This window comes from Rhipicephalus sanguineus, unplaced genomic scaffold, assembly GCF_013339695.2.
Source record: "Rhipicephalus sanguineus isolate Rsan-2018 unplaced genomic scaffold, BIME_Rsan_1.4 Seq1022, whole genome shotgun sequence".
Lineage (NCBI taxonomy): Eukaryota > Metazoa > Arthropoda > Arachnida > Ixodida > Ixodidae > Rhipicephalus > Rhipicephalus sanguineus.
Genome location: NW_023614186.1, coordinates 2,450 through 26,724, shown reverse-complemented (window position 1 = coordinate 26,724; position 24,275 = coordinate 2,450). Strand labels below are relative to the sequence as shown.

Here is a 24,275-nt window from a genome sequence, read left to right as displayed (position 1 = left end):
CCACTTTCAATCGGACGTTGACTGTGTCTTGGCTAAGTTCGACCGTAATGGAGCGTGAAAGGCAGCTTTACCGCAATACGAGAGTGTAATGAGGTGAGGCATATTGAAAATCTGAAGGGGTCACTTTCAATCGGACGTTGACTGTATTTGTTTTTGGGAAGTTCGAATAGTTCGAATAGTAAAATTCTAGTGCGAATCGAATCGATTAGCAAACACTATTCGAAAAATATTCGAAATTTCGAATATTCGCACACCCTAGTGATAACTATTAAAAAATTATTCGAAAGTTCAAATACTTGCACATCCCCAGTTATATGTGAATGTCGCCTGCCTTGTACTGCCTTGTAGCTTGTGCGTTTTTGTGCTAGCAAAACATGGACGCATGCCATGTTCCGAGAAAGGATGACTTATTGCATAATCGACGTGTGACACAAATTGCTCTTCATAACATGCATACATATGCTGTGTATACTTGGACAGACTTGTTTGCTGAATTCTGTTCTTTTTTTCTTGTACATATTTAGTCCATGTGTGTACAAGGAATGGTCACATGTACTGTCGGCCTGCGGGATCTGCAGCGCGTGGCGGAGCGACTGAAAACTGCATTGCTGCAACACCCCCTGCACACCCGCCTGACTGAAAACTGCAACACCCGCCGCGTCACCTACCGTGACACGGCGGGTGTTGAGGCTATCGGCTGCGGCCTCCACGATTAGATTTGGCAACGGCACATTGTCTAAACGCACCGTAGCTAATCGCCGAGGCCGATAGCCTCAACACCCGCTGCGTCCCGGTAGGTGACGCAGCAATGCAGTTTTCCATTGCTCAGCCACGGGCTACAGATCCCGCAAACTTTTGCGGCCGACAGTACATGTGGTTACCATCAACAACACCACGTACAACTTTTCCTTCACTGCTGCCACAATGTCTCTTTCTTGCAGGAGCCATGTCGTGTCCACCTATGCACCGTGCCCCGATATCACAACTACAGTCACCCCTGACTTGAAGCTTCCATCCGTAGCAAAGGAAGGTAACTGACATATCATTAACTAACTTAATATCCATATATCTTCTGTGGATCAGTGCTTGCACGATTGTGTTCAATAAATTTGGGTAGGCTCAATTAAGTAAATTTGTTGTCGATGCACGTAGAGATTTAATAACAGAGACGTAGAGATTTAATAACAACGGACATTGTTGTTGCTTCAGATTTAGACAGGTACTGCTGTATATTTTTGCTTTTGCATATCCCAGAAAAATGAAGAAATACAGTAGAACCTCATTCATATGGTCTTAGGAGAAAGAAAAAACGGGGAAAAGTGTGCTATCTGGAAAAATGTACAATACAAATTCACTAAAGCCTTGTGCAGTTTGGATTGATAAAGATAACGCAAACGTTGGCACCAGAAAATTGTATGAAACGAAAAGGTATCAACAAGGTTCGACTGTAGCTCACTGAGTACAACTAGTTTATTAGGAACACAGTTACTTACTTCTTATCTGGTTTGAGATGGTTTAAATTGTGTTTTTGAGTGCAAAATAATTCTCCTGTGTTGGTCATTCTTAATGGAATGCCATCTTCTCCTGAGAGCACCCAGCATATTATACACCGTGCACTTACGTTGCTTGCTTTTTATTTTCTTGAACCAATATAAACAGTGTGAGCGATCACCAATCTGAAATTTCTTGTTGCAATATAATAGGTGTTAAACTTTTGTTTTCTCTCTTTAGGACTACTGCTTTACGTCAGCCTGAATGCGGGAAGAAGCGCCTGGGAGGTACAGCCCTTGCTCATGCTTCAAGCAGCTTGGAGATGACGTGCCCGACTTGGAAGAGCCTGTCAAGCTTCGCAAGGCCTTCGCTGCCACACAAGAACTGCTGAAGAGTATGTTGAGCAGCCTACTCAAGTCGGTAGGGTATAACAGATCAAACATTGCAATACTATGATATTCTGGTTGTGACGAGAAGGAAGAAGTAGAGATGGGCAAGCTTTGTAATGCGTGAAGCTGATAATCATTGGCCTGGTGGAGTAGCAAATGGGCATTGAAAAGCGCACTTGAGTGTTAAAAAGGAAGAGAAATGGAGTGGTGAGATTAAGATTTTGCAGGCATAAGGGCTGATTTGCCTGGTTCACACAACACTAACGAGATACACGGGTTATGTATTCATGCTGTTCTGACCAGTGCATGGAACAAGCTGTTTTGCAAGTATTGTGGAGTCACTCGTGTAAGGTCATACATTACTTGATGGAGCCGTATTTAGTGCGCTGCAATAGACTATGACAATGTTATAATGTTTACTAGTCATAATATTGGAACTTGTCTCAGCACACCCCCAGTCGTACATTGAGAATGTGCAAAATTGGCCCAGATGCAGGAATGCAGTTATAACACTGTTTTCTGACTTGGTCAACATGTTTATAAGTTCATTGTGACTATTGTGGCTTCCACCATATCACATTAGCTGTTTTCATCTTCTCTGTTAGCGAAAGAAGGAACACATCCATAAACAGAAATGAGAATGTGCCAAGCTTTATTTATTCATTGGGTACTTGTGTCGCCTTTCAAAAGTAAAGCATAAAAGCAGGAATCACGCATCAAGTTAACTGGTAACAAGTATTTTTAGCCGAAGTGTGAAAAAAAAAAAAGAGGCACCGTATGATGTAACACAAAAATGTTGCACAAGAGAATTCCAATCTTGAAGTACAAGCAAAGAAGGATAACAATAATGAAAGCGTCGCTTTTAAAAAGTATTTTACCAACCAGTTTCGCTGGTGAAGGTCTTATCATATAAAGCTTTTCAGACTGTACACTTTCCATCTGCATTTTCAGTAAGATGTGCTGCTGCTTTTTGCAGGTGGTTTGTTGAAGGCTGGGCATGATATCAGTGATGGTGGCCTCATTACTTGCCTTCTGGAAATGGCATTCGCGGGCAACTGTGGCTTGGAAGTGAATGTGCCTACAGGAGTGCTGGTAATGTCCTCGAGGCTCTCTTTCACGAGGAAGTTGGCTGCTGCTTGAGACAGATCCAGCGAATGAAAAGCGCATCGTCGAAGCTTACCAGAAGGTTGGGGTGTACTGCGTTCCCATTGGCCATAGCAAAGTCTTCGGTCCTCAAGCGAAGGTAACAAAAGCACAAGCATCATGCTTTTCATTTTAAACTAGACAAGGAATTAAATTGATGCAAAATATTCTGTCCAGATATGTGTCCATCAAAAGCCAAGCAGTGAGGCTATTTCTTTATGGAAAAAAGATGGTTATGTGGATGCATTTGCTACAAAGAAATGTAGCCGTATCATACCAGCTCGGGTGATAACTGCACAGAAATGCTCGTGAGGCAATGCAGACATCTCTGACAAGTGTCTGGCATACCTCACACAATGATAAAAAAAAATGGAATCTGTGATAACTGTAAACTATATTTGTAACCTTTGTAACCAGCTTATGATTTGTGATATCTTTTTACAACTTTATACGTTACTATATTCGACAATACAGTAGTGTACACTTCTTAGAAATGACTTGCATAACATGCATTTGAAAGTAAATGTGTGTTTACAGCTAGAGAATGTCTCACTCTGTGTTACAGTTGGAATTGTTTGAACTTGCAAATCACAGCAGACTTGAAGCAATGAAACTTGTTGTTTCTGCACACATTAAATGTAGTCTTTCCAACACATAACATGAAATACTCGTATAATCTTGGTGGAAATGTTGTTTGTCAGGCTCAATAGAAAAGCGTGTCCTAAAACAGTGTGTTGAGATTTCAGAAAGTGTCAACTCTGTTGCAGATCTCTGTGAAGGTTGATGGTACGGAGTGATCAACGGAAAGGTGTGCGAGCTGCGTGACAGCTGGGAGGAGACCAGCTACAAGTTAGAACTTCATCAATGTGACCCCAAATGTGCCACTCAAGAAAGGCAGGGTCTTTTGAAGCGCACGGTGCCCCTTACAAGTTGACTTTCAGTCTGGACATCCCACGACGCAACCCTGGCAAGTGTCGGAAATTCCTGAAGAGTTGCAGTTTCCTGCTGCAGTGTGTAATTGTTAACAATGATTCAGATGTACCCTGAAAATAGGTTACTTAAAGGGGTCCTGCAACACATTTTGAGCATGGTCAGAAAACGCTGCCGTTCGGTAGTCAAGGCTCCTGAACATGCGAGTCAAACTTATAGCGCAGCATGCATCCAGGAATTTACACTTAATTTTCAGTGTCGGCTAGAAATCACTCACTCTTCTCTCGACAAAAGATGCCGTAATCCAAAATGACCACATCGTAAACACCAAGTCTACGGCTATCGGCTGATTTGTGCATCGTGAGCTGCATAGTTACCGTGGCCGCCACAGGATGCCGTGACGTGTCTGCGTGTATACTATAGGGCTAGAATCACGCACACTGTAGAATTACACACATTCAAAGAAAGAAAAGAAAGTGCTCAAGGTCGTGATGCACACTGATGACAGACGTAGTTTCATGCCCTTTTGTCATCCCCCCCCCCTAGCCTTCAGCATGCTCGCTGGTACGATAGGAGAGAAAAAGCGCTTAAAGTGTGAGACTAATCCTTCTAAAAAATTTTGCGGCAGTCTACTTATGAGGCAATGAACTCCTTTAATGAAGTCATTCGATGATCACTTGGAAAAGTGTTGCAGGGCCCCAGTAAGTACTTTCTATTGTATGAAAGTTGATTGAAAAGACATATTATTGCATTTTTTTTGTCGAGAAATGTTCTGAAATTGAAAGCTGTCACAACAATTATGGCTGGCAAGTGTTTCTATTGCGCACCTAATGTTAGCATTTAGGCTTTCACACTGCTCACTCATATAAGATGTCATTTTTCACAGCTAAGATGTTAGCAGAATTGCAGCTAGGCTAGTTTATTAATGCTTAGCAGTTATGGCCAGCTGGCAACTACACACACACACATACGCATGCGTGCAGACTAAAGCAAGAAGTTATAGTGTCCCCGTTAATTTCATCCATTTCCGGCAACTTTGTAAAGTTTCAGTTGTCACCACGTCATGACTTTGAAACAACAATCAAGTATTTTATATTATAGGAACCCTTAAAGTGACGTGCCTTGGCTAAAGCAAGCTTGAAATGAAGCTCGTATGATAACTTTTGTGTGAAAAAACTACATTGAACTAGGGATGGGCGAATAGTAAATTTGAGGTTCGAGGCAAATCCGAAGCGACTAGTGATTTGGTCGAATAATTTCGAATCGAATAGTTCAAATAGTATTTACCGCATATTATTAAGAAAATGAGCATTTTTGTCATGACCCTTGCACAATATTTTTAAGAATTAGAACTAGGTATGAGTGAATGTCACTTTTTTGGTTTGAAATGAAGTGGAAGAAACCTTGAATAGTATAAAAATTTGAATAGCAGTAGGTGCAAGTTATAAGTGGTACAATACATTACAATTTAAAAATTACTAAACTTAGCGCATATAAGCCCATATAACACGCTTTTAAACTTTAAAAAAAAAATGTACATTTAACCTTGACGTGTGGCTTCGCGGCAGTGCAGATTTCCCCTGGATAGATGGTTTCACGGCACAGCAACCAGACGCTGCAGTGAAACCACCTTTACAGGGAGTTTTTGTGGTTAATATATACATATTCGTTCATTTCGAATACTTCGAAATTTCGAATAATCTAAATTCGTATCGAAGTGAATTCGAATACATTAATATTCGGTCGAATATTCGAGATGCCCGAATATTCGCCCATCCCTAAATTGAACTCCTATACATTGAACTGTCCTGTCCACTTCCACTGTCCGCGTCTTCGGTGTGCTTCATACTAATTTTTAAACATGAACGTCTGCCAACTAGCCCAACTCGCCATCTTGTTGAACTGCTACTAGCATGGTTGTTGGGAAGGCTCAAAGAAGAATATATGTACATCTGTTGACATAGATTTTGTCCTTTTTGTACACTTAAATTTGGTGATGAACTTTACCTTTATTTTCTAAACTATTTATGTGTCATTCTTGAATTAGACTTGCATTGTGCTTTGAATCAAATGTATACATCGCTGTGTTCATCTAATTACTCAATTCATCTTGGCTTTCAGACCCAATGATGAGGGTCGCTGTGCTCAGGGAGGAAGGTGTAAACAGCGACAGGGAAATGGCGGCATCGTTCTACATGGCCGGCTTTGAAGCCTGGGATGTCACCATGACTGACCTCTTGGAGGGGGCTGTAACGCTGAATGGTTTCCGTGGCCTAGTCTTCCCTGGTGGCTTTAGTTATGCCGATGTGCTTGGCTCTGCCAGAGGTGAGAATGTTTTTCTTCTCTTATCTCGTTGTGCATCTCCACTAAAGTTTCCAAGATAAGAAAAAAAGGGGAGCAAACAAGAACGATAGGGCGACCTTGTCATCTTCCTTAATTCTAGTCAATTTTAGAATATTCTTCATTACCAGCTGGCTCTGCGTGGTCATTCTAGATGCTTTTACAAAATACTGCTACGTAAGAGGACTCTGGATTATTTTCTTAAATATAAGCACACTAGTGTTTCTACATTTCACCCCCTCAAATGTGCTGCCATGGCCAGGAAGTGAACCCATGTCCTTTGTGATCTATGGTAAAACTGCTTGTTTCTAGGTTTTTATTAACTCCTTCGCTTGTGTACTAGCCTAAATTACCCATAAAAAGGCAAGTTTTGCAGCAGGGCGCCGGAAAAAAAAAGAGCCAGGTCTGAGCCCCCTTTTGTGAACCTCCAACATCCTAAAGCATGTTATCCACCTGTGAAAAGCGTTCACTTCATATTCTTTTATACTGTAGTGGACTACTACAACCGAGCTCAACTTGAAATAATAAATGTCTGGTCTCGCTGCTGGGAAGGCAGACACAGAGATATCATCGAATAATATTATTTCAGTAGAATGGATATGTGGATATGTTTTCCTGCGTCTTTCTTGCACTCCTAAGTTTTGTAATATTTCTTTTAGTTCCACTCAACATCAAGACCTTGCACTGTTTGTGCTGGGCAGTGTAGTATCACATTCTAGTTTTTGCATACCAGGCCTGATACAACTGTTTTATCTTCCCTCACACCCTTGAGTCAAGTGTGTGCTGGCGTGCCAGTGCATTTCTGTGTAGCTTTACCTTGAATGTCTGATAACCCACAGATAACCCAGACAGGAATGCTGTTATTCAGTGCAGCTGCAAAAGAAAAGTGTGCAGTTGATTGATTAGGCGCTAAAGTTTGTATCAATGAACTTGGACCTTACAGCCTTGTGCTGATCATGAAAAGGGTGGGCATCAACGTGGACACAAGAGAAAGGAGAGACAACACAAAGACTATTGACGAACAGTGAAAATGCAGACTATCAACGAGTTGATAGTCGCGTTTCGCACCTGCCCCCATTTTTTTTTATTATGAATACTTGCCACTAGGTCAACTTTTTGTTGTTCCAAGCCCTTGTGCTGCTTCCGTGCATTTATATGACAGATTTCTCGTGGCCTTGTAAAATGCTTTGTTGTTACTTGTGAGGAATTTTAATGCTTTATTTGGGCGAGATTCGCAATGTTCGCTTATTGGTATGACAGCATAAGCTATCCCTACTTCAGCACTTTATCAAAATGGCAAACTGTATGACTGGGTATCACTTATTTATATGTAAAGCTTGAATGAACAAAGGGAGCAGATAAGACAGGACAGGTTGCTCATCGTGTCTTCATTTGCCGTCCTTGTTTGTTCATGCTTTTCATATTGAAAGACATCAGTAGCAACACTTGTCCATGTTTGTGCTTGTGGTGCACTACTTATTCAAAATGCTTATTGAAATGCATATCACCAGGCTATTATTTGTACGAAAAATATATTCAGCACACTGAGTAGCACCTGCAATTGTGTTACTAAGAGCTCCTCAAAACGCCTTGTACACCTCATGGTTACCACCTTTAGAAGGCAGAGGCACCGTACAGTCGGCACTGTCCGCTTCTTGCATTGCTTCATTTATTGGTTTTAAATCATTAAACCATAATTTGAAGCTCCACAGAGTTGCTTTTCAAATAAACTTATGACTGTATGTCTAGTTAGGCAGCTATAAATATTAAATAACCAATTTGCCTAAAATGAGCTCACAAGTGTTTTTCTCCCTTATCACTTCTGTTTCTGATCCTGCCTCATTGTTAGAAACTACATGTAAACAGTCATTGCACAGGTAACATAGCCATCATTAAGTTCCTCGGCAAATGTAGTCCCATTAGACCAAATACTAATGCAAACAGTGGTTTACAGTACATTTAAATCATCATAAGGGTTGTGTAAGTAGCCAAGCTTGAGATTGCCTAATTCTGAGAAGTAAAAGTCATCACTTGAATAACCATGTGGGAGAGCTTAGATGATCTGGCAAAATACTGCACCTGTTCAAGTATGCCTTGTCACTGGCTTTTGGTAGGCTATGCATGCTAGGAAACATTGAGCTGCTGAAAGAGTTCAGTGCTACGATTTGTGGAAGTGTTTTACTTGTTTATTGCACTGACGCTTAGTTTTTCAATGCAGGTTGGGCTGCGAGTCTTATGTTCCACCAGAAGCTGGCTGCACAGCTGGCTGCTTTCAAGAGCAACCCTCTCACATTCAGTTTGGGAATCTGTAACGGTTGTCAACTCATGGCATTGTTGGGCTGGGTGGCCCCGTACATTTCTTGTAAGACCTTGAGCATTTTGCATATTTTCATCCATTTTCTTATCTTTTATTACAAAATAGCCACTAACAACCTATAAGGAGAAAAGAAGCACAATCATTTATGAATATTTTACACAACAGCATGATTTACTTGTAAATGAGACAAACTATTAGTTCTGTTAAATGAAGTTTTGATTGTGCTTAACTGAATTAGTGTACATAACTAGCTTATCTTTTTTTCCCCTCTAGCAGCCACTATGTGTTTCTGTCGAATAAGCTGGTTTTATTTGAGACCTCCTAAAATTGAGAAACTGTTTCTGCAATTAAGTGAAATAGTTTTTCTTACACTAACTTTAAAACGGTGCAACAGGATCACATAAAAGGTCCATTCAATTTGCCTGCACAACTATGAGCCGATTCAAGTGGCACAGGTGAATCAAATGCACCTAAGGCCAGTGATGTACACGCATGTGTGCCTGTGTATGTGTCAGTTCTCAGTACCTCGTCATTGACCTTGTCCTAAGCATAGTTTTAAAATCACTTGTAAAGATGAATTAACCAGCCCAAACAAGGATTCTCATGCTCAGATCAGAGGCTATGCTTGATTGACCACACTAGGTAGTATTTTTTTCAGCCCTACTGCTTCCTTATGATAAAAGTTACTACACCTCGTATCAACACTTTTGCTTCTGTTTTTTTTTTTTACCTTCTGCTTTATGCCAGCGTCTGGATCAGTTGAACCCGGAACCCAGCTTCTACACAACAAGTCCGGACGTTTCGAGTGCCGTTTCAGCACAGTGAAGATTGAGTCATCTCCGGCTCTCATGCTCAAGGGGATGGAAGGCTCCGTACTAGGGGTCTGGGTTGCGCATGGAGAAGGTGAATATTTCACTTTTAGCTGTAACGGAGCAAACCTTCGCAAATTAGTAGTGCAGAAAGAAGCCCACAAAATGGGGGAAGTTTCCTGAAAGCAAAACATTGTTGTTGGCCGATTTGTAGCTCGAGGCAGCAAAGGAAATTCGTAGATTTCTCAGAAAGAAAGCTTCTTAGTTAACAAGAAATTTGTCCTGGTTTGGGATGCAAACCTAAGACCTATGCCTTTCCACGGAGACTGGTTCACCATCCAAGCTAACCTGGAGGGCTATTGGAGCACAACACCAGCACAAACTGATCAACAACTGGAAGAGCATGGACACTGAACATGGCAATTCTGTTCCGTCGAAGCCTGCTAGGCTAAGCCAATCATCCATGTGATAGTTTGGAATTCTTTGGAATAGGTGGTCCTTGTAACCACAGCTGATATTGAGCATAAGGTCAGAAGTTCAATTCCTAACCAGAACAACTGCCTTGCACTCTAATGGGGTCAATATTTAAAAAATACTCTGTACATAAATTCAGGTGCATGCTAAAGAACCCCAAGTAGTCAGAATTAATCTGGATATGTTCACAGTGACATTTATTAGTGTTCATGTCTTTGAGACATTAAATCCCCTAATTTAGTAGTTTCAGGTAGTCGTTATACACCTTGCATGAGAATTCATTCTAAAAAGACAGGGCGTGCTAACACGGACACAAGAAAGAAGTCAGGACACCACAAACGCCGACTAACAACTGAATAGATGCACAACGGTGGAAAAGAAATCTGCGCATGCCCATGCAATAGGCGAACCTATCAATCCGGCACGCGTGGGGTCTACGTGAAAGATAACTGTTAAGGCATTTGATTTCATCTTTATGCAAGTTAATCGACGGTTGGCTCACGCATGCGCTACCACTATTCTCGGTATGCCATGCCTCAATCATCAGACGCGTTTCTTCATACCAATGTCTGTACAAAACTGCGCATTCATTGAATTTTGGCGTGCACTTAGAATCTCGACAATGTAACATTAGATTAGAAGGTGAGCCTCCAGTTAGTGATCTTTTATGTTCTAATAATCTCTGGTTAATGCAGCAGCCCGTCGTCTATTGCACGGGCATGCGCAAATAAGTTTTCGTGCCTTCTTTCTTTTCCACCGTTGTGCATCTATTCAGTTGTTAGTCGGCGTTTGTGGTGTCCTGACTTCTTTCTTGTGTCCGTGTTTGCACACCCTGTCTTTTTAGAATGAATACTTACCAACTAGCTCAGCTCTCTGTTATTCTAAGTTGCATGAGAAGCAGTCCTTTTGAGCCTGCACATATTCAATAACTATAAAATGGTGCGATTAAAAAAGAGAGTTGATTTGCTTTTGCAAAAAAGATCAATATTGTTACGTGAGTGACGAGTCGCTTTTACAAGTCGCTATTCACAAGATATATTTGCAAGAGCGGCTGCAGCGCTGACCAGACCGGCTCCGACGAGCTCGAGCAGCTAGCGACCTTCGTCCTCTTCGTCGGGCACACACGCGCGTCGACCATATGAATTCCGGCAGCCTACATGTAGCATAACCCCCGGCGGCAAAGGCGCCGTCTCGGCGCATCTAGACGTCAACGTCATTGGGCGAGTGGTACTGCTTCAGGCGTGCGACGTGTACGATGTCGCTGGCATGCGGGGTGGATGAAGACGACGAGGCAGCAGGAGCGATTTCATAGGTGACGGGAGTCACCGCACGAAGCACTCGGTATGGCCCTGTGTACCGAGAGAGCAGTTTGTCGGACAGGCCAACGTGTCGGGTCGGAGACCACAGCAGAACCAAAGAACCGGGTGAAAAGTGTACGTCGCGGTGTCGTTGATCATACCGACGGCGTTGGTTCTCTTGGGAGGTCAGAAGGCGAGTACGAGCGGCTTCGCGTGCATGAGCGGCCCGGCTGATAGCGTCCAGGGCGTATTCAGTGGTCGGAGCTGCTGGCAACGGAATGACTGTATCGAGGGGCAATGTGGGTTCGCGGCCGAACAGCAGGAAAAATGGGGAGTAACCAGCCGTGTCATGGCGCGAGGAATTGTAGGCAAATGTCACGTACGGTAGAGCAAGGTCCCAGTCGGAGTGGTCTGAGGAGACATACTTTGAAAGCATGTCGGTTAGGGTTCGATTCAGACGCTCCGTGAGGCCATTCGTTTGCGGATGGTACGACGTAGTGAGCTTGTGCCGCGTTTCACATGAACGCAGGATGTCCGCTATGACTCTCGATAGAAATGTGCGGCCACGGTCTGTGAGCAGCTGGCGTGGAGCACCGTGTTGCAAGATCACGTCGCGCAGAAGGAAATCGGCGACATCTGTGGCGCAACTTGTTGGAAGAGCTCGTGTGATGGCGTAGCGTGTGGCGTAGTCTGTGGCCACAGCTATCCACCTGTTGCCAGCAGAAGACAGGGGAAAAGGGCCGAGTAGGTCCAAGCCGACGCGAAAGAAGGGTTCAGACGAAATGTCGAGGGGTTGAAGGCACCCAGCCGGAAGCGTCGACGGTGTTTTGCGGCGTTGACATTTCTCACACGCCGCGACGTATCGTCGGACGGAGCGTGCGAGACCTGGCCAATAGAAGCGACGGCGGATTCGGTCGTATGTGCGGGACACACCAAGGTGACCGGCAGTTGGAATGTCGTGAAGTTCGTGGAGTACAGCCGAGCGGAGGTGTTTGGGTACAACAAGCAGCAGAAATGGTCCGTCTGGATGAAAGTTGTGGCGGTATAGTGTACCATTCTGGAGTACGAACGAGCGATGAGATCGGTCCGAAGGTGAGGACTCGAGGCACTCGATGATAGCCCGTAAGGATGCATCACGGCGTTGCTCGTCGGCTATGTGGGTCAGTTGGGAAACGGTGCACACGCAAGCGTCCGTGTCAGGGACGGTGCGCGACTCGCCAACCAGATAGCGAGATAGGCAGTCGGCGTCCTGATGCAGGCGTCCAGACTTGTACGTCACTGCAAAAGTGTACTCTTGCAGTCGCAGAGCCCAGCGACCAAGTCGACCTGTGGGATCCCTTAATGATGAAAGCCAGCAGAGCGCGTGGTGGTCGGTGACTACGGAGAAGTGAGTGCCATATAAATATGGACGGAACTTGGAGACCGCCCACACAAGAGCAAGGCATTCTCGTTCGGTGATCGAATAGTTGCGCTCTGCAGGTGTAAGGAGGCGACTAGCGTAGGCGATAACGCGGTCGTGTCCCTGCTGACGTTGGGCGAGGACGGCTCCGATCCCGTGACCACTGGCATCAGTTCGGACCTCAGTCGGGGCGGATGGGTCAAAGTGGGCCAATATAGGTGGCGTCGTCAAAATTGTGATGAGGCGAGAGAAGGCGGCAGCTTGAGTGGACCCCCACGAAAATGGGACGTCTTTCTTCAGAAGATCAGTAAGTGGTCGAGCGATCGCTGCAAAGTCTTTCACGAACCGCCGGAAATAGGAACAGAGTCCCACAAAACTCCGAACATCTTTGGCGGATTGGGGTACTGGGAAACTGGTGACGGCACGAATTTTCTCAGGGTCCGGCCGCACACCAGAAGCATCAACGAGGTGGCCCAACAATATTTATCACGTGAGAAGCTACTGGTAATATTTGAAGTTTTTCTGGAAATCGTTGCTAGCTACACTTCCTGACAACTTGAGGAAGGCTCTACCTGTTTAACTGACACAGCTGTCAAGCGGCAACTAACGTAGCAAATAAATTACGCTCACCTTGTCAGCAACAGCTGGCAGTGTACTTTGAGAGTTGAATAGCTATGCAAAAAAAGTAAACCCATAATGGAAATACAATTAAGAGGGCTGATAAGAGGTGTAGACATTTTATGTGACTTGGCATGCATAAAAAATTCATACGCACTGCAGAAGTCTGGCTAACGCATACAAAGGTCACGCACACTTGCCGCACTACTGCCTAACGTGCCAATGTTTTCATTAAGCATTGACTGTTTTCATCTCTACCAACTGCAACATGTCCCCTGACATATTTAAAAACTAGTCAATTAATGTTAATCAGAATCATAATAATAGTGATTATCAAGCAATTTCTGATTGAGTCCTTACTAAAACAGTCACTGTCACACAAGGTGAGGGTCTACTAATCACGTAACCAGCTGAACAGCTAAAGCACACATGCCTCCACAACCTGTCGTTCAGACATTCTGCACGGCAGCTTCCAGATTTATCTGTGAACGTAAAGGTGCCTGTATGATCTATACATAAAGCATTCTCTGCAGCATAAAGATCTGCATAATCAGCATCCTGCTGTAAAATTTTTTCTTATGCTAAGCCTGTCAGTATGGTGTATCATCCCATTTCCTTTTGGATGTTCTCACTCCCTCAGTCTGCTTTTCATTGTAAAGTAGCACAGGTTACATGGCCACTTGAACAGATTATGGGCCCAGCTGGCTCCATAAGTGTGTGACAGTTTGACAGGCAAGCTTTTTCCTACCGGCAGCTGCTGTATAGCACAATGCAGTGACATAAAATGTACCTGTACATGACACCAATACAAATGGCATATATAGTTGCACACTTCACATTCCCAACTGAAGAGCTAGAGTAGAACTGTATTTCCTGTGATCTTTTTCTTGCTTGATGGCAGCTATATGGTACTCTGCTCCCAGATTAAAGTACCTGTACATAACACACATAGTATCATATCTCTGTCACACCAGTCCTTTGTTTTCAAGCCTAAAAATTATAAAAATGGAATTTTTGTACCTATGTAGGCTTTGTCACTTATACAGAATTGAAAAAATGAAGAATGACAACACGCTAACCAATCTGGCTTCCTTAAAACGTCACATCTCCTTTTATAATGGATGTCAACTAGAACACTGGAACGTTAACACTAGTAGAACTACCCACGGCGACCAAATTCTGCAGTTTTCTATACCAAGACTATGGAAAAAGAATATAACCTAAATATATCTGTTCTGCTTTACGACACAAAAGTGCTTTGCATTTTTGATATACTAGTCCAACCTCTACAAAACAAATGGAGTCAATGCACCATAGCTACCATGCAAGTCAAAAGAAAAACTAAAAGTTTTTTTTTTCAACTGGTTCTAGTGTTTCAGGAATAACAATAGCACACCACTCTTTCGCAGCAGTAGGTGTGCCAAATGAATCTCGTTTCACGTGTACAGGATTACCTACAGGATGCCATACATTTCTATGATTGTAAATACTTGTGTAAGAGGTTCATGTTCGTTTCATTAACCTTCTTTGTTATGCTTGTACAAAATGTTTCTCTCTGTAATATTGTTTTTTTTTAACCATAACTGCTTGTGCACACTATATTCAAATGTGTTAGTCTGTTTTATCTGCCCGCTATGAAGCTGTCTTGTGTATGAGGTGGCCAGGTTCACCTCAAGCTGCTATTTGCAGCTTTTATTGCCTGGTCATCCTTGCAACCCAATTGCAAATAAATTCAATTCACTCAATTCAATGTTCTTTGCAGGCCGATTTGAGTTCCGGCAGGATGCCCTACTAGAGCAAGTGGAGACACAGCAGTTGGTGGGTATGCGCTACGTAGACGATGCAGGCCACGCAACTGAGGAGTACCCGCTCAACCCGAATGGAAGCCCACGGGGCATCGCTGCTCTCTGCTCGGACGATGGCCGACATCTGGCTATCATGCCCCATCCCGAGCGCTGTTCCCTTCCTTGGCAGTGGGCTTACGTGCCACAGCAATGGCAGGGGGGCCAAGGATTCCGCACCTCGCCGTGGGCCAAGCTCTTTGCGAATGCTTACGACTGGTGCATCAAGACAAAGGCTCACTAGTGTGTAGTGCGCGTACATGCGGCAGTTCTGCCACTCGCAGAGACACGTAATTCTCAGGGCAGCTTACACACACACAGGAGTGCCAAGCCATTTTGAAAATAACACCTCGCATCTCTGCCGCAATTTTTTTCTTTTATGAAACTTGAGGCACTCTAATATTCATTGTATTTTTTATTCAATACTACTCAAGGGCATTTACAAACTTTCCGGCATTTATCTCTGCTGCTTTTCCCCACTGTTATTCTGCAGTGGCAAAACTACCCCGAGAAACTGCAAAGGGGAGGTTATGCTCGCTCTAGCTTTGTGTTGCTCACATTACAATAGAGGTCTTGAATCTTAATTTTTCTTTTTGTTGAGGTCACAAAACATAATGCTAATCTCAGCCCTGCAGTACATTTGTGTGGCATTCATTTTTGGATTCAGTATTTCTTTGTCCAGAAGTCTAAAAATATGATGCAGACATTATTTTGCAAAGGATGGCTGAATGCTGCTTTCGACCGAGTAGCGCATGTTTTATTCTTAAGTGAAGCATTATTTTCTTTCAATGCAAACAGCTCTAGGCAGTAAATTCATTGAAAAGTGGCACGCCACAGCTGCTTACATAGCATTCACACTTCAGCTGTTTTCTTTAACGCAAGAAAGAACATTATTCAATAACCCCTTACAGTTGCTGCAAAATAAGTTGTGTTCATTGCTGACTGAAATAACACATCTAAAATCAGAGTGGTCTTTCACAATCCTAACTGCTGCCATGAGTAGTTTGAATTCTTATGACACAGCCTGCAATGTACAAATAAATAAATAGCTAGTGTTAAAGTTACAGTGGATGTCCAGATGCAGGAAATTGTGTTTATAGGTTTGCTACGTCAACAATTGTTGCTTTAGTGCCATGACTAGCAGATGCAATATTGGGCCACAAAGTGCTCTCAGCATGTAACTCAGTGGTGCCTTTGAAGATTGGTGTCCGATTCTCAAATGTTGAAAGCAGTGGTTGCACATAATATGCAAGTGAAAATAAAGTTGTTTGTGAAAGAGTGCTTTGCAATTTTGATATACTAGTCCAACCTCTACAAAACAAATGGAGTCAATGCACCATAGCTACCATGCAAGTCAAAAGAAAAACTAAAAGTTTTTTTTTTTTCTATTGGTTCTAGTGTTTCAGGAATAACAATAGCACACCACTCTTTCGCAGCAGTAGGTGTGCCAAATGAATCTCGTTTCGCGTGTACAGGATTACCTACAGTTAGAGGAAATTCACCAGCATTCAAGCTCCCCACCATAACATTTCTACTTCGCAAGGAAATGTATCTAATACACCTAGTTCTTTCAGCTCACTTCTTTCCCATTCATATATCGTACATCAGCTGGCCAAGCAAGTTTATTTTTTTTTTTGTGGCTAGCCTGAAGGTAGAAGGTGTGCATAATATTGATTGTCAACAACTGCTAGAAAACCTTCGAGGACGCTTGAGCTTCGCCTTCAAGAGTAGAAACGAAATAGCATAATTGGTGCACGTAACATTGGCCATTTTAAGCTACCCTAGAATGGCTAGCGCAAAGTAAAGTTGCCAACTGCCTAATACGCCATAATTCACCATTCTAAGAATTGGTGATGAACTCACTACGTGTCCACGAGGCAATACACACACGAAAACAGCTGCACACTTTATTAATGCTGTTGCTGATAGCGATTAATTATGCCTGAGCACTTTAATGGGTGTGCCTCAAAACCAACGACTCAATGCACAATTCATAAGGCGTGACACCTGGTGCGATTCCACACTTCTGCCACACATTACATGTGTTAACATGACTCCTCGCACTATATAACACAATGTACAGCGTTTTTTTCCGAAAGAGTTACAAGCACTGGGGTAGCTCTGCGGTAGAACGCTTGCTTGCCATGCAGCAGGCCTGGGTTCGATTCTGGCTCGGACCCATGATTTTTATTATTTGCATGCATTGCGATTTTTCACTGACAACCAACGATGCTGACACAGACACCAGAATTTCTGAAAAACGAGCTCTTTAACGCTATCACATTAACAATTGTGGCTTCTCTTGCCAGCTACAGTATGTAGTATGCGTATGTGCCAAAAAGCTAAGGCATACACACAGTTTAGAACACTTAAATTAGTGCTACACTATATAAACTGCAACACCTTCACTTTTATTTCTGGATAATCTCTCTATTGTTCATACATCAGCATAGAGCCTTAAATATGACAGATGTGTAAAATACTGATTCAACCTAGGTAGTTAGTAAATAGTATTTTTAGCACAGAACAATAAACAAAATGCAGACCCAACACTCTTGCCCATAGTTCAGAGTTTGTCAGGTCCTGTTAATGAGATGCCAGCATTAACTTCGTGCGAGATTTCTCTACGCTGAGCAGAGAGACTATGGTGTTCCAATACACACCGCTCTCCCTTCCATGCAGGTTTTTGAGACACCCTGTATATGCCCCATCTGACATTGTACTCTCTTGAAAAGTCACTTGGGCATTGTTTCATCTCCATTATCAGTTCCTCTTCAAGAATTTCTACACAGACTCGTATGGTATCACATCCACTCCAGTGTGTTGGTTTGAAGAAAACGCGTTGCAGAGCTCCTTTAATGTAAACCTCTCTTCAACCAAAGAACAGCACTTCTGAACGGCAGCTTGTAACAGCAGCAAAATGGTGCCAGATAACTCAAATGTTCTCTGGCACTGTTTCGCTGCTAATGACTTGCCCAACATTGTTTTTGCAATTACTTCTGTGCCAAGGATAGGTAGACTCTTGCTGAATAATTACAGAAATAAGGATGATATAACAGGAGAAAGCATAGAAAATGTGCCTTGTGCTGCTTCCTATCTCGTCTTAAAAATATATCCTTTGCATTCTGTGTCTTGAAATTGGTTTATGATATGCATACAGTATGAAACACTTGGCTGCTTACTTTTTTCTCTGTACATGGCATTGTAGGTGGTCGTAGCATGTACTACCAGTGTTTAAAGAAAGGCTGCGACAATACGCTCCAGGCATTTATTTGCAAAACTTCAGCGAAGTTTGATATACATAGAACACCCAGTCATCTAATGTAGCAACCAGGCTAGCAACCACACAATGGCTAAAGAAAACAAAACTCTGCTCAGTAGTGCCATCTTGAGTACTTGAGCAAAAAAACAAATCTCTCAGCTTGCACGCAAACGGGCCGGCCAGCTGTGCGATGCATTCCGACTATAGTGCAACAACTACCGTGAACTTGAATGCCCAGAAATTGGCCACAGGTAGAAATCCCTACATAGGTCTCAGTGCACCCTACTCTTCTCTCTATAAAACCTCCCTGCATCATGGTGCTCAGATCAGCTCATCCTAAACTGGTAAACATTTTTGTGCCATTCCTGGAGTGCAAGATCTTACGCATGCAATAAGTTGGCTGCTTGTGCTTTGTTCTATCACGCATGCTTCTTTGGACAGGACACAGTCCTTTTTTTTTTTGTCGTTCTTGCTTATTTTAAACTCAAGCCGTGCATAGGCTGGCCAGCCAGCCCAGCATCTTTGGCGCCTGCTTTTAGTGCTGTGGATGCCAATGTAGCATGGCTTGTTGCACTTACACGCAATCCTAGTCGAGACGACACTAAAAGCGGCATATAACAAATAACTTAGTGCACGAAAACAATCCTTCTTAGATTAGTAAAAAAAAAAAGCAACAAGGAGGCTCACAACACGTGAACAAGCACGATAGACCAGGTCATCTGGAAAGCTCATACATTGATGGGGCGTTCGAGCTGCTTTGAAACTACATAGAAGCGATGCTTCTTGCCAAAGCATCCCCAGAGGACTGCCACATTCTCGATGGCCACATTGAAAGGTATGGTGGACAGAGCTCCCAGCAGACAGAGAAAGAAGCGCACAGGTCCCATGCGGTACAAGCTGAAGGACTTGATGACACCAAAGATGTACATGTACAAATTCATGGCCCCGACGAAGGCACACAGGAAGTTGAGCACCGCGGGGGCAGGGGATGGGCCAAAAGGCTGCAAGGACAAGGTTGGACGTGCTCAGTGGAATCGTTGCCCATGAATAGAGAGCGAGGGCCAGGAACAACTTGTGGCGCAAGGGAATGGCACTGCTGTGAACCACAAGAAAGATGCCTTGCAGCCAGCGCTTGCGCTGCTGCAGGAAATCCCAGAAGGAAAAGGGGCTCTTCTCCCACATTTCGCCAGGAATGAAGTCAAAGGTGTAGCCCTCACGGTATGCCACCATGCTGAAGAAGCAGTCCTCAGCAATGGAGCCATCCGGGCCGTGGTCAAAAGACACCTTGCGCTCGGCACCAGCCCGTGTCACAACGTATGAGCCTTTCCAGCTAAACAGGGGCCTGTGGAAGGCCCAGAACTGGAAGCGCAGCTTACCCATGTCGTCAGCTACACGGAAGCTGTCGGCAAGGGTAGTAACCCAGTTGACCACGCGTTCATTGGCATACGTGATGAGGCCTTGACCAAAGGCATGCTTGCCATCCAGGGCAAAGTTGAGGATACCTCGTACAGAGTCCTCTGTCATTAGGGTCTCCTCGTCTAAGTGCACAATCCAGTCGTCATCACCCAGGATGCTTACGTCGTCTTCGAGGCAGTACTGCAGGGCCCGTGCCTTGAACAGGGCACCACTCTTGGGCCGGTAGGAGGACGGCACCACCACTTCACGAATGCGGGGGTGTTTGGCCAGTCCGAGGGGCTTGTCTGTGACGATTTCCACGATGAAGTTCTCCAAACCAACTTCAGCACAGGTTTCAATGTTCCGCGCTACGTTGGTCCGCACGAGGTCTGGGTAGTCGCCCCGCGTAACAACGCGTATGCAGATGAAGGGTGCCAGCAGGGGCGAACCTTTGAGGCGCACTTTCTCTGGAAAAGCGTTGTACAGCAGCAAGCCTAAGCAGTTGCAAATGCACTGGGGCAGCGCTAACACCGTCAGTAACCGCATCAGGTACAGCACGATTGTCAAGGGCCAGCCATACTGCTCCACGGGATCCAGATCGTCGTAGCTGAACTTCCAGAGGTGGATGCCTCCCGTGAACACCTCGAAGACCAGTATTAGTCCCACGCAGAGGCAGCAGTGCAGCAAGTGCTTGGCACGACTGCTCAGCTGCATCTTGGCCAGTCGGGCTGCCACCAGTCGGCTGCGATCTGCGACATGTGCAACTTTAGTAATAGGAACCAACCGGAACAACACGACAGTGTTTCGACAGGCGCGCTTCCAATGCAGTAACCTTGATTTCGACATTATCCCGTGGAAGCTTGTTTACGTGCAGACAAAGGTAAGTGCTCGAGTGCCCCCAAAGCTGCACTACGAAGCATCTTTGCTCCACGCAAAAGGTTCCGAGCAAACAGCTGAGTGTTGCAAGCCTCACGCCGTAATCTTTTTGGGGGACGACACTATCCTGCAGCGCAAACTGAAGTCGGACACCGGAGTTTCCTCTTACGTGAGCAAAGCCAAGGTCTACCGTGGGGGTCGGTTTAGGTGAAAGCGAAGCGGCGTAAGGACAAACTGCTGATCTTACCAAATCGGTCATTTATGAGAAGAACTGTGTGAAGGAAAACGACTCGATCATTGCACCAAAACGCGGCAAAGGCGTGTTGGATGGGCGTTACCCTTCAAGCGATAGCGAAGTTCGATATAACTAAAGCTCAAAGAAGTTTCAAGAATATAACGTCGGACATTACATGTTCACGCGAATGTGTACTTACAAAGGACGACTGCGGCGACTAGACGCTGAGGCCAGCCCTGGGGATTTGGTTAAGTTGACGAGCGTTGAGCAGCCATGGCTGGCCGGCCCGCAAGGCTTCACGGGCCAGGGGAGGAGGACAGGAGATATGAGGGAAAGCGTGAAGGGGAAGGGAAAATTTGATGCAAAACTTGATACCTAATGATGATAATGAAACAGTAATACGTCTAACGTGTAAATCACGGCGTGAATGTTCGTTATTGTTGTCCTATAACGTTCTATACGCTTTCAGAGCACTGATTCAACGTTGCGAGGTCGTTTGAAAAAGGAAGTGGAACTAGTGTTACAGGAAAGCGGCGGCAAACGGCGGCAATTCCTGTATGTGATGAATACTACTGCTGGTGTGATTCATCGCGTTGCTTACTCGGCCACTCGGCTACTTGACCCCCGCCAACGTGTCCGTAAGGTTGTAGCGTGCACTGTTGCGATAGCGAATTTTCTCACTGTTCGGACGGAACGTTTGTAGCCTGCGCTCTTTGTGCGTACGCGGTCCGATGCCATGAACGTGACGGATCACTGAGCTGTTTCTGTGACGTGTTACTGGTAGTAGCATGGGTAGTAGTACATTTACACCGCTTTTCTTCCATATCGTGGGCTTAGTGTTCTTGTGTGTGCTACACGTGCTCATTACCTTAGAATGTGTCATGTTAAACCAGCAGCTAGTTTCAAGAGAGAGATGAAGAGGAAAGGCAGGGAAGTTGACCAGACGCTAGTATCCCGTTTGCTACACTGCGCTGGGGTGGGGAAGTGGGGGTCGGAAAGAAGGATATAAAAAAAGGAAAATACTTTGCTTCAAAACTGCGTCGCATGATGCGACATGAGCCGCCCGTCGTTGATGTTCTGAGTATTATAACCAAGGTTCATAGGTCAAGCACTGGTCAGACGTGGTGGACTATAGTGGTAGTGGTCAAGCATTGGTCAGTAGTACGTGCTGCTAATGGTCAAGCAGTGGTCAGTAGTACGTGTAAGTGCACGTCAAGCACTGGTCAGTGGTGGTGGTCAAGCATTGGTTAGCAGTGATAGTGGTCAAGCACTGGTCAGCGGAGGTATAGTACGTCGTCTTGCAATCACTGGTCAGTTGTGATAGTAAAGTGTTGGTCAGTACTGGTAGTGGTCAAGCATTGGTCAGCGGTAGTACTGGTCAAGCACTGGTGGTCAGTAGTGGTCATGCAAGCATTTGTCAGTTGTGATAGTAGCGTGTTGGTCAGGGGTAATGGTGGTCAAGCATTGGTCAGTACTGGTTATGGTCAATCATTGGCCAGTAGTGTAATGGGCAAGCACTGGTCAGTAGAGGTCATGCAACTACTGTGAGTGGTGGGTGGTAGTGGTCGAGCACAATGCGGCCTCCAGGCCTTCTCCAGCCACACGTATCATTCACGGCTTAGGCATACAATGGACAATCCCCAATCAGGGATTTTGAAATGTAAGGTGACAAAGAGAGAGTCATACCCACTCTCACAGAAACTTCGTGTATGACTCTCCCTTTGTCCACTGTCGTCGCGCCACTTCGAAATATGTCAAACCAACGTCATAACAGATGTCGCATTCTCAGGAAAGGTGCAGAGGAATTATTGCAGCCCGAGAGCATTAAAGGAGATTGAATGTTCTATTCAGATAGAATCTGCACTGAACAACACTCACTCATATCCGTACTTGTAGCCAGTCAACTTTCTTAGTGCTAGGACTGCCTATAAGAACACCATGAAGAAAAATTGGAATAAAAAAAATAAACCAGTTCAAAAAAGTAACATGATGAGCATTCCGACTCCTTCCAGTGGTTTTTTTTTTTTTTTTTTTTTTTGGCAGTATGGCAATGCATCAGTACCACAGTATTGCCTATATGCTTACTTTTAACTTTTACAGTGGAAAACTAATGGTAAGCATGCGATTTAAAAATTTCATTCAATGAATGGAACTCGTCCAGTTTTCCTCATGATGTGTTATCGTTTCAGCCTCACAACAAACTGTGCAACATTGCATAACCTATGCATTTGAGAGAGGCAGCTGTGAAAGCCATAACTGTACTATTAATTGTGAGCAGCACCAAACCATCTTGTTAAATTACAGCATCTGCAATATACTGAAGTTTCCACAAACTGTTGCAACACTGCTATCAGCATTATTTGCATGCATTGTTCACTCCATGTCATCTGCCATGATTATGTGAAATACTAGAATAAAAGTTTTATGGATGTATAACAGTGAAACTTTTAAAGCAAGGATAAACTCAAGGCATAGTTCTAGTTTCAAGTCAATGTTTGTCTGTTTCTTTAGTTTTGACCACATTCAAGAAAAGTCTTGCAGTTACACTTTTAATCATACATAACAATCTTAACCAAACCTTGACATTACCTAAATGTTACTTTCAGAAAGAGCACATGCACTCTGAATTGTTGGCTTCCATTTGAGCTTGGCAGCAGCCGAAGTGCCATCCTGAAAAATTAGTTTTTGCACATTTGAACTTCCAATGTACCACAACCATAGAAAGTTGTAGGAACAAAAGTCATTGCCTTACGTATACAGTTCTAAATCATATCTCACTAAACAGCGAAGAAAATGGTTTTGTGCTTCTTCATAATCGGAGAAAGAGGGGTAATCTTCGATAGAAACAGCAGGAAACATGCAGGCTTTGCAGAGAATGCTTGCTTTACAGACAGCCCCTCGCAATTGCACTTACCTTGCTGTAATCAGGCATTGACACACACACATTGCTCTGTACATGGCAACAATTTATTTTAACATTGTGAATGTAAAACATACCAACAGCTAGCTGTCCAGTGAACACCTGCCAAGATGGGTGTACGACATGGCATCGCCAGTGTGATCACAACCGTACCTGTGACTCGTGAAACGGCACACACTCTAGACTTCCTTCAAGGAGTTGGTGTGCCTGAGTGCAAGAATGGGATTTGCAGCTAACAGTGTTCAACACTGGGGAGGGGTTAAAAAAAAAAGGAAGTAGGAAGAACTTTTGAGCCCTCATAGCTACAAGGTAAAGAATAAACAACAATTATGGAATGCAAAACTGTGACATGAAATGTGCTGACGTAATGTTTCGTTTGGCACCTTCGTGCATCAGCTGCCCCTTGCACTGTGTATGTGTCTATGTATGCCTATCATTCGTCATCAACTTCGGCACCACGCAATCTATACATTACTAGCTCGCAAAAGTATGGATGCCAACAGGACAAAATGAGATATTATATTAGTTTTCCTTGTAA

At 44.1% G+C, this 24,275-nt stretch overlaps 1 protein-coding gene, 1 long non-coding RNA gene and 1 pseudogene across 2 annotated transcripts; 1 reads left to right on the top strand and 2 right to left on the bottom strand.

Moving 5' to 3' along the window:
- Window positions 1–16,325, top strand: part of LOC119375925 (phosphoribosylformylglycinamidine synthase-like) — a 40,876-nt pseudogene extending 24,551 nt beyond the window's left edge.
- Window positions 8,515–13,262, bottom strand: LOC125756486 (uncharacterized). Its single transcript, XR_007414539.1, has 3 exons — window positions 13,221–13,262; window positions 9,341–9,532; window positions 8,515–8,726 (listed from the first exon to the last, which is right to left on the bottom strand). It is a non-coding gene; the product is annotated as an uncharacterized LOC125756486 (long non-coding RNA).
- Window positions 16,326–18,788: 2,463 nt separating the features above from the next.
- Window positions 18,789–21,155, bottom strand: LOC119375924 (beta-1,4-mannosyltransferase egh-like). The gene is given in 3 exon segments (XM_037645946.2): window positions 18,789–19,297; window positions 19,299–20,455; window positions 21,017–21,155. Coding segments are annotated over 2 exon segments (1,380 nt in total). The 5' UTR covers window positions 20,421–20,455; window positions 21,017–21,155; the 3' UTR covers window positions 18,789–19,039.
- Window positions 21,156–24,275: the final 3,120 nt, after the last annotated feature.